This window comes from Podarcis bocagei (genome assembly GCF_964188305.1).
Source record: "Podarcis bocagei genome assembly, chromosome: 15".
Taxonomy (NCBI): Eukaryota; Metazoa; Chordata; class Lepidosauria; order Squamata; family Lacertidae; genus Podarcis; species Podarcis bocagei.
The window spans coordinates 46,698,991-46,716,143 of NC_138141.1; the positions used below are offsets into that span (position 1 = coordinate 46,698,991).

At 50.2% G+C, this 17,153-nt stretch overlaps 1 protein-coding gene across 1 annotated transcript in view; it reads right to left on the reverse strand.

Annotated features, from left to right (window-relative positions):
- Positions 1-17,153, reverse strand: part of BLTP2 (bridge-like lipid transfer protein family member 2) — a 46,562-nt gene that overhangs the window by 28,916 nt on the left and 493 nt on the right. The window contains exons 2-14 of the mRNA XM_081172339.1: positions 11,563-11,692; positions 10,908-10,957; positions 9,496-9,649; positions 9,281-9,399; positions 8,645-8,705; positions 7,500-7,674; positions 6,878-7,004; positions 6,479-6,603; positions 5,313-5,380; positions 5,055-5,203; positions 3,956-4,071; positions 1,919-2,082; positions 720-996 (exon numbers count right to left, since the gene is read on the reverse strand). Of these exons, the coding sequence (XP_081028465.1) occupies positions 720-996; positions 1,919-2,082; positions 3,956-4,071; positions 5,055-5,203; positions 5,313-5,380; positions 6,479-6,603; positions 6,878-7,004; positions 7,500-7,674; positions 8,645-8,705; positions 9,281-9,399; positions 9,496-9,649; positions 10,908-10,957; positions 11,563-11,692 (1,715 nt within the window). The remainder of the gene's footprint in view (positions 1-719; positions 997-1,918; positions 2,083-3,955; positions 4,072-5,054; positions 5,204-5,312; positions 5,381-6,478; positions 6,604-6,877; positions 7,005-7,499; positions 7,675-8,644; positions 8,706-9,280; positions 9,400-9,495; positions 9,650-10,907; positions 10,958-11,562; positions 11,693-17,153) is intronic.

The following is a 17,153-nucleotide window of genomic DNA, read 5'->3' on the forward strand; positions in this document are numbered from 1 at the left end:
CCCGTCCAAGCAATGTTAAAAACAGTTGCAAACAGCTCACAATCAGTTTTGTTTTGTTTTGTTTTGTTTCATGAAAAGAGTGTTCTGGGAACAGCAGTTTGTTCTTGGTGCTGGGAATTGTAGCTCCATGAAGGGCAAACTACAGTTCCCATGATTCTTTTTGGGGGGAGTGGGTGCTTTAAATTTATCTTACTTATTTCATAATTTACAGACCTCTTGATTGTAAAAAAAAACCACACCAAACAAACCTCAAAGCAGTTTACAAAATGAATAAAAAAATAAAATCATTCAAAATAAGTAGCAAGAAATGATTAAAATCAGCTAAAAAGCAGATTAAAAGACAGGTCACTTTCTATATAGCCAGGAGAGGCTTTGCAAAGGTGCCTTCCTGGTGTCAAGAGGCAGGGAGTTCCAAAGGAAGAGGGTGCTGCAGCTCTAAATGACTGAAAATGATTTTTCTCCCTCTCTTGTAATACTAGAACTCAGTCATCCAAGGAAGATGAATGTTGGGGACAAACAGGACAGATAAAAGGAAGTCCTTCTTCATGCTGCACTGAGTTCAAATTTGGAACTCACTCACTTGTGCTCCTAAGGAACGGTGCCCCAATGGCTCACTGAGACCCATCTCCTGCTTCCCCCGGTCCTGTCTGACTTTGGGGGCAGAAACAGCCTCCGCTGCCCCCCAAGGCTCTTGTCCCACCCCCACCCCCCACACTCACCGGCCAGGCTGGACAAAGTGAAGAGGTTGACGTCCTCCACCTTCAGGTCAACCTTCCAGAGGACCCCCAGCTCCTCCCCAATGGAAAGAGCTGCCTCCTCCTCCTCTGGGCACCCCAGGGTCTCCTCCATCCTCTGGGGGCGCCAGAGGGACAGCACCCTGGAGAGGCACTCGGAGCAGGTGTCCGAAGACTCCACCTGCAGCCCGCGGAGGGTGCAGTCCAGGAAGAGGGTGTCAGCGTGGGTGCTGGAGGTGCCCAGAGGCTGGTTGTAGCTGCCCTGCAGAAGAGGCCAGAAATGAGTCACTGGGACATTGTGATCCCAGGCAGCGGCCATGAGGACTAGCATCTTGGTTTCGTTTTTTGGGGGGTAGATACCGCTTTAGAATCGTGAGGTCCAGAATCTTATTTTCTCTTCAGGAAAGGGCGACAGCTCAGGGCAGAACGCCTGGTCTGCATGCAGAAGGGTCCTGGGTTCAATTCCCCGAACGCCGTCTCCAGGTAGGGCTGGGAGAGGCCCCCACCTGCAGCCCTGGAGAGCTGCTGCCAGTCCGTGTAGGCAATACTGAGCTAGACGGGCTTGGTTAAAGGCAGCTTCTTAATGTTTCTTTAAAGATTTAGAAACGAGGGCAAAAACTTGCTTTTGGGGGGGGGAGGAGTCGTAGCTCAGCGGCAGAGCTCCTGCTGTGCACACAGAGGTCTCAGGTTCAATCCCCAGAATTTCCAGGGATGGATGAGCCCCCAAGACGCCAGAGAGCTACTGCCAGTCAGTGTAGACAATACTGAACTGGCCTGACTCCTGCATTGCCTCCTACAGCTTTTGCTTCGCAGGGGGAAATCAAAGCTATGATCTCCCTGAATATTCACGGAGGTGGCAACTTAGATTAGCATCTTCACTTTTCGCTCGCTTCTCTCCCCCACCCCCCAAAAACCCATCTGTTCTCAGCTTTTTTGCCCCACACAAAAATGGGACAGGAGATGCAAGATTCTCTGTGCCCTGGGATGCAGCAGGGATGGCAAGGATGCTGCAGAAAAATGGGGTGGGACAGCCCCGGGGTGCAAGGGTGGGGAGGCCCTGAGCTGCACGGTGGGGGGTTGGCACCCAAACCAGACCCTGCCAGAAACCTCCCAGAATCTGTGCCAAGCCCCTTCCCCCCACCCCACCCCGCTCTCCCTGCCCCAAGCCCTGTCCCCTCATTCACTTGCAGATTGAAGGAGTCGAGGATGAGGGCCTCTCCCCAGACGTGCATGTTGGGCGGGTGGGGCGCGCGCTGGATGTGGGAGTCAGCCCCCACGCGCCAGCAGAGGTGGTCGACTGCCAGGACGGCTCGCTGGTGGACGCTCTGCGGACGCAGGTGCTGGTAATCTAGAAGGCAGAGGGAGAGAGGGTGAGAGGGAGAGAGAGAGAGAGAGAGAGAAGGAGGAAGGGAGGGAAATTGTCCACAAACTCTGCTGGGAAAATTCCCCAACTTTTTCTCCCCAAAGCTACAGGAAATTGTTGGTCTTTGCGGACCCCCTAAACAACAGCTCCCAAAGTGGGCGGTATCATGGGTTTACTTTGGGGGCATGCGAAGAGGCAAGGGGATGGCGGGGGGCAGGCTGCAGGTGTCAATGACCACCCAACTTTGAAAGCTGGCATCACTCGATCAGGTTTTTTATCTATTTGTTGCATTTATATCCCACCTTTTTTCTCCAAGGAGTTCAAGGAGGCACGCATGGTTCCCCCCCCCCATTTAATCCCCCACAACAACCCTGCAAGATAGGTCAGGCCAAAAGTGAATGACTCTCCCAAGGTCACACCCCGGGAGAGCTTCATGGCCAAGTGGGAGGATCCGAACCCGGGTCTCTCGCAAGTCCTAGACCGATGCTCCAAAAACTGCTTCACCCTGGCTCTCAATTAAAATAAGTGGTTTTAATTTGTTTTGGAATCAATGCACAATTAATTGTGTTTTTTGTTTTGCTTTTGTTTTGTTTGTTTGCAAAACAAAAAAAAATGCAAAACAAATGAAGGGAATTTCATACATATGTGGTGGACATGTGAGGGAATAAAAAAATTTTGGAATCAGATATATGACGAGCTAAAAAAAATATTCAGATACACATTTCCCAAAAAACCAGAGGCCTTTTTACTAGGGATGGTTGGAAAAGAAATACCGGAAAAAGATAAAACCGTGTTTCAATACGCAACAGCTGCGGCTAGAATGTTAATTGCCCAAAATTGGAAAAGTTCAACTTTACCAACGGTGAAAGACTGGCAACTGAAATTATACGATTTTATAGAATTGGCAAGAATGACGCAAAGAATTAGAAATCAAAAAAATACAAAGTTAAAAGAGGACTGGAACAAATTTATGGTCTATATTGAGGGCAATTTTAGTAACTTACCAACTACAGTAGGTCTGACTTAAATCTTCCGATGTTACAAACTAGAAACCAATACCAGCAGTAAGATAAAACTACTAAAAGTAGAAACCCGAAATCAGGAGGGAAGGAAGTCGATGTTAGTCAATTGTTGTATGTTTTACTTTTTGTACATTTCCTTTTTTTCTATATTTCTTCTTTCTTTTTAGTGTCTTTTTGGTTTTTTGTTTAAGGATTCCCTTCCTTTTCTTTTTTCTGAATTGGCTGTTTTTCTTTGGATGTGTATGATGAAGAAAATACAATAAAAAGTACTTAAAAAAAAACAATGCACAATTAATTGTGACTGTTCTGAATTTTATTGCATTATCATCTCAGGCTCCAGAGCAGCCGACAGATTTGTTGTTTTGAACGAAAATGAAGCAAGCCCTTTCACGCAGATCAAAACCCTTAAAAGAATTGCCATTTAAAAAGTCTGAGATTGATTACATTCTCAGATGCATTGCAAAAGCAATAAATTAGAAACAGTCAAAACTTTTGAACAACTGTTTTAATGCTTTATATCTAGGCATGCCAGTTCCCCAAATTTATAGTATTATTTTTGAAAATAATATCTATCTATCTATCTATCTATCTATCTATCTATCTATCTATCTATCGTTGCAAAGGGACGATCCCAGTTTTGTTTTGTTTTCAAAAAGAGGCCAGTCCCCAGTGAATTGCAGGGGTTAGGCTACGATTCTAACTACTACTACCTAACCCCTGCAATAGTAGTAGTAGTTGTTGTTTATTAAATTTACATAACACCCTATACACGCAGGTCTCGGGGTGGTTTGCAGGATTAAATCACAATACAAAAATGCAAAATACACAATCCTTACCTAGGGAGACGGAGTTCAGGACCAAGGCAAATGGCGGGGTGTCCCCCAGCTGCACAGAGACACTGACATTGGAGACAGAGGCACTGAGGATGATGGTGGCCAGGATCTGTGGCATCCTAAATGGGGGAGAAACGGATGTCGCTCTGCACTGGATCTGCATCCTCACCAGAGATGCCATATTTGAGGAAGGGTGGTGTGATGGACCCAAGGCTCCTCTGCTGGCTCTGCTGCAGCAGGCCTCCTCCTCTCCCCCCAACTGTCGCCTGGGGGCCGCCATCCCACCAGGCTGCCTTGGTGAGAAAGGCAGAAAGCACCCCATCAGCTCTGCTGAAATAGCAGGGGGTTGGGCTAGATGACCCTTGGGCCTCCCTTCCAACTCCGCAATTCTGCAATTCTATGAAAGCCCAGCTCCTTCAAGCACCCCCTGCCCCTGAACTGTGCCACCTTGTCATTATAAAAAAAAACCTGGTGCCTGAGCTTGCTTCTTTCCTCTACCCTCCTTGGCCCTTTTCCTTCGTGTGTCATGTATTTTATATCATAAGCCAGCAGGCAGGGAGTGCCTTGCTTTGTGTGACTGAATGCAAACCACTCAGGAAGACTTTTCGGCTGAAGAGGGGGTGCAAATATCCAGAGTGCTGCCATGTGGATGGTGGAGCAAGCTTGTTTTCTGCTGCTCCCGAGGGGGGGGGGGAACCGATGGATTAAAATGAGAAGGAGATTATAACTAAATCTTTGGAAGAACAGACGGTGAAAGCTGTTCGCCCGTGGAACGGACTCCCTCGGAAAGTGGTGGGCTCTCCTTCGCTTTATACACAGGCCATCTGGCCATCTGTCAGGGATTATTGGGCCGCAATTCCTGTACAGCAGCGGGTTGGGCTAGGTGACCCCCTGGTGCCCCTTCCAACACAACAAATCTAGGCTCCACATAAATAAATAAATAAATAAATAAATAAATAAATAAATAATAAAAAATCTGATTTTGTGAACAGCCCTGAGGACTGCGGGTATAGGGTGGCATACACATTTCATAAATAATAATAATTGCAATAGTAAATAAGTAGCAGGGCTTTGGGCGCAGGGGGGGGGAAGAGACCCTGACCTCCTGTTGCTGTTCCTGGTGGGGGCCAGGGGCCCCTCCTCTTTCCGCGCCAGAGCCAGCATGCTCAGCCAGTGGGAGAACTCCTGGTGGCGGTAGTGGACAATGCAGGTGTTGAGCACCACGGCGACCGAGATGTCGATGGCCATGACCTACAGATGGGTGAGAGAGGAGGAGTGCCATTGGCAGCGTGGTGTTGCAGGGGGTTGGGCTAGATGACCTTTGGGGGTCCCATCCAACTACAGCAAGAGAAGCACTTGCCTGCAAGGTGGCTTTCAGCAGGCTGAGGCAGACGATCCGCTGGCGGCTCTGAGAGAGCAGGAGCCCATCTGCGGGGAGAGAAAAGAAAAGAAGAGGGGCTTCGTTGGGGTTGTGGGTGGCCGAGTCTCCCGCGCCCTCCTGTGATCAGATTTACGTTCCTTGTGAAAGAGCCCTCCTAGGCAGCTCACCTAGAGAGCGGGGGGCGCATTCCACTCCGGGGGGGGGGGCAGGGCAAGGGATGAGACATTTCACCCCTTCCTGAGGCTGGCTGGTCTCCTCCCTTGAGGAGATGCCAAAGTAGGGAGTACAAATGGCAGTGCAGACATTCAGTAGATAAAAAAAAATGAATGAAAGCAAGGGCCAAGCTGGATCGAGACACATCAAAGAAGTGTTTCAGTGAAACGCGTTGCAAAAATTGTATGAGAAATCAGGTGAGCAAAAACAGAACTGCTGTCACAGTGTTAGAATACTTAAACAATGCACATACAATCGTACAGTCATACTTCATGTTGCGTCCGCTTCAGGTTGCGTTTTTTTCGGGTTGAGGACTGCCGAAACCCGGAAGTACCGAAATGGGTTACTTCCAGGTTTCGGCAGTCGCGCATGCGCAGAAGCGCTAAATTGTGCTTTGCGCATGCACAGAAGCACCGAATCACAACCCGCACGTGTGAGTTGTGAACGCTGCGGGTTGCGAACGTGCATCCCACATGGATCACGTTCGCAACCTGAGCGTCCACTGTACCTCCATTTATGTAACCCTCTAGTTACGTAAACCTTGGGATGCGCACGCAGCAAACCCAGAAGTTTTACCAGGGTTCGCTGTGCGCGCATGCGCAGAAGCAGTCCTCAGGTTACGGAAAAATCAGGATCCGACCGGACCTCCGGAACGGATCCTGTCTGCAACCGGAGATACCACTGTACTGTAAAGCACTTTTTCTTTGCCAATGTAGCTGAGTAGCCAGTGAGCAGAGTGGCCTACGGAGAGAGGGTGTGGCTAAAGAGGAGGCGTGTCCTGAGGAGAGGGTGTGGCTTGGGAAGAGGGTGTGGCTGAGGAGGAGGCATAGCCTAGGAAGTGTCATGAGGGCCGGAGAAAGAGGCTCTAAGTGCACACCATGTGCCCTACTGTTCCTCTGCCCTCCTCTTACTACTTTCCTCCAAGCACTTGCCTTCCAGCGTGAGTTCGAGGCTCATCTGGGGCAGGTCGCAGGTGGGCGTGAAGCTGCGGAGAGGGATCTGCTCCCCGTCACACTGGTACGCAAACTGCAGCAGCTTCAGGGTCCAGGTGAGATGCCTGCAACGGAGACGACAATGGAATGGAAGTTCCCTTCAATATACCAAGTGGGACTCTTTGCCCATCTAGCTCAGTGGTGCCTACTCTGACCGGCAGCAGTTCTGCCATGACTCCAGGAAAGGGGTCTCTCTCCCAGCCCCAAATGCAGAAGCCAGGATTGAGGCCAGGACCTTCTGAGCTAAGTTGAAAGCAAGATTCCCCTCTTCATGGCTTTGAATTAAAGGTTTTGCATCCAGGAAGAGGGGCTCCCTGAAACCCCCCACTCCCCCGTTACCTCTTCTGGCTGTTCATAGAGAGCACCAGGCTGGTGTTCTGCAGCTCCACCTTCACCCGGCAGGGCACGTACTTCAAGCTAGCCAGGCTCAGCATCGAGGGGCGCAGCTCAGCAGCCGTGGCGGGGTCTGGAAGGAGGGGAAAGAGCCATGCGTGAGAGGCTCATGGGCCTCTCGAACCCAAGACACTCGCTCAAGGGCACCCCCCTGAGGAACGGAGGAGAGACAGACCCCTCTCCCAGCTCCCTCCCTCCCTCCCTCCCTCTCTCGTGCACTTGCCAGTTTCAGGCTAGAGAACTACAGACCCTTGCACCCCGTGCCAAACCGCCTCCCCACCGCAGCTGGTTCCTTCACACCAACCGTTCATTCGGAAGCGACCCGCTGAAAACGGAAGCAGCAAACCAAGGGTTTGGGGTCAGGACACCAGGCGCCCTTTCCAAAGGCGGGGCAAGAGAGTATACTTCACTCAACTAGGAGGAGCGGGGTGTTCGCCCCAGGTGAGCAGGTGAGTTGCAAATTGTGCCTGAGCTCTGGGAAGCCAAAGAACAGGAGGAGGAGGACGGAGCCCACCCTCAGCCCTTTGAGGTCCCCCTCAAACACCCCTGGGAGCCCACAGTTCTCGACCTGCCGTATCTCCGCCTCCGACGCGCCGCAGCAGCTCGCTGTGGAAGAGTCCCTCGTGCAGCTCGGCGTGGAAGCTCCAGACGCCCACCTCCAGGCCACAGAGCTGCCACTTCCTCAGGCGCAAGTCCAGGGAGACGGTGAGGGCCAGTGACAGCTCAGCCAGGCAGGCATCGGCCTGCAGAGGAGAGGGAGAAGGAGGAATCCGCCGTGGGGGAGATGCATTTCTGCCTGTTAGGGCTGGACGATAGATCAATGTATTGACCAAAGCCAATTTGAAATCCGTACCATGGTTTCGGTCTCATAATTTTGGACCTGACAATATATCGCAACTCATGATGTGGGTTGTTTAGACAATTCAGCCTGGAAACTTGGAAAGCTGGTGTAAATTGCACAGTCATACCACGGGTTACAGACGCTTCAGCGTTTTTTCGGGTTACGGACCGCTGAAACCCGGAAGTACTGGAACAGGTTACTTCCGGGTTTTGGCAGTCGCACATGCACAGAAACGCTAACTCACGCTTTGTGTATGCGCATAAGTGCCGAATCGCAACCCGCATGTGTGCAGATGCGCCGCTGCGGGTTGCAAACGTGCATCCTGCACGGATCATGTTCGCAACCCGAGCATCCACTATAATCTGTTTTTATTCGACTGCTATTTTAACTTTTGGAAAGTCTTAGGTTGTTGTTTTTCTTTTACTTATTGCCTTTTTTTTTTTTGCAAACCGTTTTGAGGCTGGTGGCTGTTTTAACACCCAAGTGCTGTATGTGAATCAATAAAGCATGCAGGTCTGAGAAAGGCAGGAGCCCTTGAGGAGAGGGAAGGTTGCAGCTGTTAGTGATTGGTCAGAAGTTGGGCATTCAGCATCCTTGATCCTAGGCTGCGGGACACGCATCCATCAGGGATGCAACAGGCACCCTCCCCTCTCACTTTCAACTTCTGGGCATCTCTAGAAGACCCAGACCTATGCAGTTACTTCTAATTATGCTTTTAAAGGAAATCGCTTTCTTTTATATCTTGGTGCTGGACACTGCTGTGTCTTATCCTACAGACTGGCAGTCCGGAAACACTTTTACAAATAAATTGACAGAAGCAAGCTCCCAACCACCAGGTGTTTCTCTCACCTTCCCCCCCCCCCCGGCCTTACCTGTCGGCTGCTTTTCAGGACTTTGCTGTTCACCTGGGAGAAGGTCACCTCGCAGGCCATCCTGGGGGAGGCAAAAGGGTGGGGGACAAGAGCAATCCAACTCTGAGTGATCAAAGAACAAAGAAAAACACTGCAGTGACCCCCACCCACAACTGAGAGATTTTTAAAGAAATAGTGCTGCCTTAAGAAGAGGCTGGCTGCTGGAGCAGGCCAGTGGCCTGTCTAGTCCTGTCCCCTCTTCTCACAATGGCTAGGAATCTAGATAGACTGCCTCTGGACCTGTAGGTTCCAGAAGAACCGAAGAAGAGCCTTCTGGATTAGGCCAGTGGCCCATGAGCTCCAGCTTCCTGTTCTCACTGGGGACAATCAGGTGCCCTTAATCCAAAACCCACAAGCAGGATCTGAGCACAGCAGTGCTCTCCAGTTGTTCCCCACTGCTTGGCTTTTGGAGGTAGACTGTCCCTGGGCATGGAGGTTCTGCTGTACCAACAGACCTCAGTAAGAAGAGCTGGATCTGGAGACCCCGGGAAATGAACCCAGAACCTCTGGCATGTTAAGTCAGGCGCTCTGTCCTGAGCCGCGGACCCTTCCCGCAAGGCAGGGCTACAGGTAGCCAAACCACCCCCATAGACTCACCGTCTCCCGTCGCCATCCAGCAGGATTTGTGTCCTGGTCACCTGCACGTGCCACAGGGACTCGGAGGCCGCTGCATGCAGGACCATGACGTTGACCGCCTCCACATGGACAGAGCAGAGCTGGGGAGGGCGCAGAGGGGGGGGTGTCTGTGAGGAGGCAGAGGTCCAGACCCACCCACCACCCAGGCTCCCTGCCCAGACCTGAGCACCTCTCACCTGGCTGAGGAGCCGCAGCAGTGAGGGTCCGAGGGAGAGCACCTTGCCTTGCTCAACGCCACCATCTGCTGGGGCCTCCGGGGATGGCAGCCTGGGCGCCTTCTGCAGGTCCACGCGGATGCGCACCTCTCCGAAGCAGAGTGCAAGATAGCGCCTGCAGATGGAAGGGGGGGTGAAAATGGGGTCAGGAGCAGGGGGGTGCAGCTGGAGGTGCAACCGTCTTCCCCCTGCCAACCCTCCCACCGAGAGACAAGATTTCAATGCAAGCAGAGCTAGCCCAGTTCAGTATTAAGACTTAAAGAGGAATTTTCAAGGTGTTTAAAAAGCAGTTTGGGGATTCGTAGGAAACTGACTTCTCCTCCGACATTTGGGTCTGTTTAGCTCAGCACTGTCCACACTGACTGGCAGCAATGGCTCTCCAAAGGGTCCTGCCCTGTCCCTCTTGGAGATGCCATCAGGGATTCGGCCTGGGGCCTTCTCCCAGCAAGCTGCAGTTCCTCCTCTAAGACTGAAAACAAGATTCTAGTCCTCGTGGTTCTCAAGGAAGGGCGGCTTTAAGCAGGGGCACAGGATGCTGCCTTACACTGAATCAGGCCATTGGTCCGTCTAGCTCTGTATTGTCTACACTGACTGGCAGAAGCAGCCAGTAGGAAAAGTAGCCAATGGACAGGGCACTGGGAGTTGTAGTTCAGCAGCGTCTGGAGGCCCACAGGCTCCTTTCTGCTGTAGGATGGTGGTACAACCATCACTACCAAGCCGTTTCCCAGCCCTAGCTGGAAATGCTATGAGCCAGCAGAGGTTATTCTTATTTTATTTATTTATATATTGCCTTTAAGCAGAAGATCCCACGGCAATGTGCAACATAAAGAACGTAATTTATGTTATGAATGTGTTCTGGGGCCAAGCAGAGGTTGTATCACCACCCTTCCTCCCCAGATTTGGCCCATAATCCACCAGGGTTCAATATCCGCCCGCTCTGCAGAGTTTCATGCCAGACGAGTGGATGCAGAGAGCGTTCCCTGAAGGATTGACCGGTGGGGAAACTACAAGGCAGTAGAGGCAGTGTGGTGTAGTGGTTGGAGTGTTGGACTAGGACCTGGGAGACCCGGATTCAAATCTCTCACTTGGCCACAGAGCTCGCTGTGTGTGACCTGGGGCTCTCCCTCTCAGCCTAACCTGTCTCACAGGGTTGTGTTGGGGATTCAAGGACTAGGACCCAGGAGAGACCAGGGTTCAAATCCTCACTGAGCCATCAAGCCCACTGGTTGACCTTAAGCCCAGTTGCTTCCTCTCAGCCTAACCTACCTCACAGGGTTGTTGTGAGGGTGAAATGGGAAGGGCGAAGACAACGTGCGCCACCTTGATATCGCTCGAGCAAAGGCGGAATATGAATGCATTCAATAAATACTCACGGGACATCATGGTTCAGGAGCTTGCTGGAGATCCAGATGCTGTCGATTTCCTAAAACGGCACAGCCAAGAGACACCCATGATGGCTGCATGTACCTCCCAGGTATGTGCCCTCTGCCCCACAGATTCAGTGTGGCACACCCACAGCTATCCCCCCCCCCCCCGGGACAAGGTTCAAGGGGCAGCACCAGCTTCGTAGGGCTGAAGCAGGGGAAGAATTGCACAAAACTGCCTCTTGTGTGTGGTTTGCCTAATAATAATAATAATAATAATAATAATAATAATAATAGTTTATTTGTATCCTGCCCTCCCTGACCGAGGCCGGGCTCAGAGCAGCTAACATCATAAAAACAACACAAAAAGCAAAACAGACATCAATTAATTAAAATACATCTTAAAATTAATTCAGACAAGTTAAAATCTGGGCAGGTGGCAATGATCAGGGTGGAATTGAGAGTGGTTAATAATTGCCAGGACCAACTGTTCCCGCTGATCATACAAGGATCTGTGAGCGGGTTGGGGACCTCCTTCGGGCTTGTTTTATACGAAAGAAAGTAAGTCAAATGGGCAAGACTCGCCACAGGTGAGCAGGAAGGTTTGCCAGCCTCGCCAGACCAGGGTTGATGTAAAAGACACAAACACCCCCCCGGTACCTACCACTGTCTGTTGCTCCTCCTGGAACTTCAGGCTGAGGTTCTGAATCCAAAAGAACCCAAAAGAGCCCACCTTCAGCTCTGCCTGCAGCCGCCGGCGACACCAGTTGGTGACCAGGATGTACAGGAGCCACCTAAGGGAACGTCAGGATTCGAATCAGTGGCCGCCCACACATGCAAAATGCAGTCTTCCCTACGGCACCTGTTTTCTGCGTATAGCTCAGCGGTGGGGAGACTCTACTGGGGGAATCAAACGTGTGACTGTAAGGACATAAGCAGCAGGAAATCTCCCCTCCTGGGGTTTCCAGAAACTGGTATTCAGAAGCATCGCCGCCTCCAACTTTGGAGGCAGAGCAGAGCCCTCTTCTCTTCCATGGATTTGTCTAATCCTCTTCCAAAGCCATCCAATTTGGCGGCCCTCACTGGCTCCTGTGGCAGGGAGTTCCACAGTTTAACTCTGCCCTGAATAAAGAAGGGCTTTCTTTTATCTGCGCTGAACCTCCCAACAATCAGCAGAGGAAGGCAGCCAAGATGTCTGGAAGCCAAGATGTAGCAGACTCAGCCCGCAGACGACCAAATAATAAAGTCACGGATCCCACCACTGACTCCCCCCCCATTAAATATTGCACCTCACAGTACACTATTGACACAAATGTCTTCCATTTACCACAGGCTATGTGCGTCTTGCGTGAAGGAATAATAATAATTAAAAAAATATATTTATACCCGCCCTTCCCGGTTTAAAAACCAGGCTCAGGACAGCAAATATAAAACATTGATTAAAATGCCACTTAAAAAACAGCATAAAATACAACATAAAATGCAGCATCAATATCAATTAAATTCAAAAATTCAGGGGTCATTTTGGGGGAAAACAAACCAACCCTCTGGGACTTGAAGTCTCAGGTGGGAGCTGACCCAACAAGAAAAGTTCCATTTGCCAAAATAAGAAGTTGGGTCAGGAGAGGCGTTCTTTCAGACAGAAGTTAACTTATGGCTTATGCTTCAGGCTGAAACACAACAGGCACAGCTTCTCCTGGAGTTCAGTGATTCAAAATCAGTTGTTACACTTCAATTGGATGAAGAGGTGGTAAGATGCAGGGTCGGATTTAGGTTTGATGAGGCCCTAAGCTACTGAAGGTAATGGGGCCCTTTATATGTCCAGCTGTCCTTTGACTGCGGAAATGAATAAAAGCCCCACATCCAAACAATGACTATCATCAGTGCAGGTAAGAATTTTTTTTTTAATTTTCATTTTTATCATCTACAATACTGTTTTGTTTACTTTATAGCACAGTACATTGATTACTGCTTTCATTTTATGGATCAATGGTCTCGTTAGTAAAATTCATGTTAAAATTTAGGGGTTGTTTTTAAAAGTCTGGAACGGATTAATCCGTTTTGCATTACTTTCTATGGGAAAGTATGCCTTGGTTTTGGAACGCTTTGGTTTTGGAACAGACTTCCGGAACGGATGAAGTTTGAGAACCAAGGTGCCACTGGATATATAGAAATGAGCAAACCAGTGATATTTTAGGGAGCAGGCTAGCAGGTGAGGCCCATTCCTTACATCATAGGAGCCTACACAACACAAAACACTGTTGCTGTATGTCGGTTTTGTCTTATTTGTTTTTTATCTTCTATTTTGGAAATGTACAACCAGGGTTTTTTTTATTTACATTTCTGGGGGCCCCCAAGAGAGTGAGGCCCTAAGCTATAGCTTGTTTAGCTTATATGTAAATCCGGCCCCGAGGAGATGTTCCTCTGAGCTTCTGCGTACTCTCATTCCTTTACTTAGTTGTGACAGGTGTCAGTTACGGAGAAATATTTTGGACGCAGCTAAATCTCCCTTCGCCGCGAGGAGCCCTTTCCCTCAGCTGACCTCTCTCTTAGCAATGCCCCTCCTGAGGCGTTTTATTTGGGATACCGGATCCCAGGGAATCCCCTCGGCCCTTGTGACTGGCTTGGGAGCCTCCTCTTTCCAGAAGATCTCTCCCAAGAGGAAGAGTGGACTTTTTAAAATTTAAATTTTAATATATTTTTTATCTTTTGTTGGAAGCCGCCCAGAGTAGCTGGGGTAACCCAGCCAGATGGGCATGGTATGAAATAATAATAATAATAATAATAATAATAATAATAATAATAATAATAATAATAATTATTCCTGCAGTGTCTGCCTCTCCTGCCTCGGCCCTCCATTTTCCTCCCCAGACCCACAACCAGCTCTTAGAGCCAGTTCTCCCTCAGTCGAAGACCTGACTGACTCTCTCCCTCAGAAAAAGCGCCTTTTATTCTCCCGCCAAAATGGCTGGCTCCTCCCCCTCCTCTCAGTAGCCAATCGGAGAGAGGCTCCAGCCCTCTGGTGGAATCCTGAGGGACTGCAGTGCCAGACTCGGGCTCTGCTGTCCGTCATATGCGCCTGGTGAGGAACGGTCGAAGGAGCTGGGGATGTCGAGCCTGGAAGAGGAGACTGAGAGGAGGCAGGAGAGACATCTTCAAATATCTCAAAGCTTGCCAAATGGAAGAGCGAAGAAGCTCGCTTTCCCCTGCTCCAGAGGGCAGGACGTGAAGTGATGGCTTCAAATTGCAGGAAAGGAGATTGCTTGCTTGGATGGAAACGGATGAGTAGAGCCTACCGTCCAAAATGGGAAATGTGCCTTGGTTGCTCCACCCAATTTTGCCTTTTTTGCAAGTGATTCCTGGAAGGCTGCATAGAACTGGATTTGGTTGCTTTCAGGGGACAGGCTGAACAGGTTTTTTAAAAAAGAAAAAAGAAATCTGCAAATGTGTGCCTTCAAACACTATTGACCTTACTTCACACAGTTCCTCACCCTGATCTTCTGAACGCTTCCCAGTAGCATACATGGCTGAAGAGGATCTTAGAAGGGCGACGGTATATTATTTTTTGCTATAACAAATCCACCTCAATTCTCACCAAATGCCATCATTCACTGGCTTTCCACTCTAGCCTGAGATAGCTCATTTGGTTTTAATGAACTGCATCTTTTTTTAGATGCGTAAGACTGGTGAGATATATTTTTACGAACAACAGAAGGAAGGAAACAGCAAACAAAAAAATGACAGGATCCCACACCAAAAAGTTAACTCCAAAATTCCGCACGGCAGGTAGAATTCTGCAAGCTGAATTAAACTCCAACATTTAAACCTGTCGGTTTATTTTGCACAGAATTTGATTCCGTTTCCTTTCACGGTAGGGAGGTTTTTCCTCCTTCTTCCCCACTCCCATCTCAGTCCCATCTCTCAGTAGCCAATAAGGCCTAGAAACTTTAATTCTGCACCCAACAGTGCTAAGTTCTGCACTGGGGCAGCGTCACTACCGGAGCAAAATAGCTATGCTGCAACAGCTAAGCCCCTCGCCATTCCCCTCACAATGAGGACATCGTGTAGGGGGTTGGACTAGATGACCCTCGGGTCCCTTCCACCTCTACAATTCCATGAAATCTAGAGTGCTCATTTTTTCAGAATGTCGAAACCAGACTATTGATCCACCCAGTTCAGTATTCCTTACACTGACTGGCAGCAGCTCTCCAAAGTTTCAGGCAGGGGATATTCCCAGCTCTGCTTGAAGATGCCATTGGGGATTGAGCCTGGGACCTTCTGCATGCAAAGCAGGTGTCCCCCCCACCTCCTCCTTTAAAATGAATTAAAACGCTAGTCCTCATGATGTTAATAATTAGCTGGCTTAAATAGGAACATGGGAAGCTACATTGCACAGAGTAAGACCACTGCTCTGTCTAGCTCAGTGTTCTCGACACTGCCAAACACAGAGTGACTCGCGACGGAACAGGAAGATTTTGCTCTGCTGAAATTCAACTCTTTCCCCCCCTAAAAGGATTGGACTTGAAACACCACCAACCTGTCTCCTTTTGAAACTGATTGTATCACTCCAAAGCAATCGCTGAGGATACGCCATAAATAACCCTGATCCGCCACCATGGCTGAAAGCAAGACTCGCACCCAGGACCCAGACAAGGCCTATGGGATCGGAAGTGCGAGGAGCCCACAGTCCTTTAAGGGTGCTGTAGTTCCCAAACTGAACCCCGACAAAAGGGGTCTCCCCGCCCTTTGCAACCAACATCTCCTAGTGAACACTCGAGACACCGTTATTTACGTTCTAAGTCAGCCTTTGGATTCCTGGAGCCTGGCAGGTGTTTTGGACTACAACTCCCATCAGCCCCCAGCCGGCACGACCCCGGGGGACAAGGCTCTTCCTATCTCTGACCAGGCCCCAAACCTGGGCGCAGGCAGATACAAACGTGAGCTGCTGTTGCTTACTGGCAAAGGAAAAGCACCCTGCACGAGCTCAGGGGCACTCCTATCATCAGGAGTATTATTAATTGCAATCAGTATTAATGCATTTCTGTCCCGACCTTTCCCCTTTCAAGGTGGCATGCGTGTCCCGGCCTTCATTTAATCCCCACAACAGCCCTGTAAGGTTCATTAAGCTGCGAGGCACTCTAACCACTACACCACACTGCCTCTCGCGAGCACCTTGTAACGTCGTCTCACACACACCCCAGGCTGTGTGGGGCAAAATGAGCGAAAGCGGTGGGGTGGTATATCTGGATGATGTGGTGTAGTGGTTAGAGCAGGTACCCCCAAACTCGGCCCTCCAGATGTTTTGGGACTACAACTCCCACCATCCCTAGCTAACAGGACCCATAGTCAGGGATGACGGCTTCATGAAAATCCCAAAATAACTGGAGGGCCAAGTTTGGCCAAGGGGAACTCAAAAGCGAGTTGCCAGGCACTACCTCTCAGCCTAGCCCACCTCGCCGGGTTGTGGTGGAAATTAAGCGAGGAGAACCATGTGCAGGATCTTGAGTTCGAAAGAAGCTGGGACAGAAATGCAGCAAGTGATCATCAGACCCTGGAATCGGGGGAACAGAGCAAACCCCAAAAAGAGGCGCAAAGCTTCGCAGTGTTGTGGGCACTGGTTGGGAGCAATGCCAGCAAGGGGGCAAAGAAGGAAGAAGGGCAGTGTCAGCAATGGGCATCTGGGTGGGCAGCAGTCCAGGGACAGGAGACCCCAGGGGCTCAGATTTGGGGGAGCGAAGGGGTTGAAGACTGGGCCGGTGGTGTCATAAGACGGCAAAGTGGGACAGGCAATGCCAGGCAAGGGGTGAATGAGAGGCTGGCACAGATGAAGACAAAACAAACAGCACAGCCACTGGCAGCTTTGCCAGCCATGATGCCACCCAGAGTGGGTGTAAGGCAGCCCCGACTTGTGGAGGTGCCCACACCTCACAGGGCAGTTGGGGAGCCTGTGGGTGGTATTTTGGGTGAGGGGGAAGAACAGGCGCTTTGAACCCCTGCCTCTTCTCTCCAACACTACACCACAGAAGCCAGACACGCCACCCCACTGCAAAAGGACTTCCCCAATTCCGCCCCTCGCCCTTGGAGAGCCAGGGTGGTGTAGTGGTTAGAGCAAGCCCAGAACTTCAGGAAGGGGCTTTCAGAGGCCGGAGCTGGCAACACTACCTGGAATCTGAGCAGTGCCAGGCTGACGAAAGGTGGCAATCTGTGCCATGGCAGATAAAAGTGGCAACGTTTACCCAGGGTGGGGGACCAGTT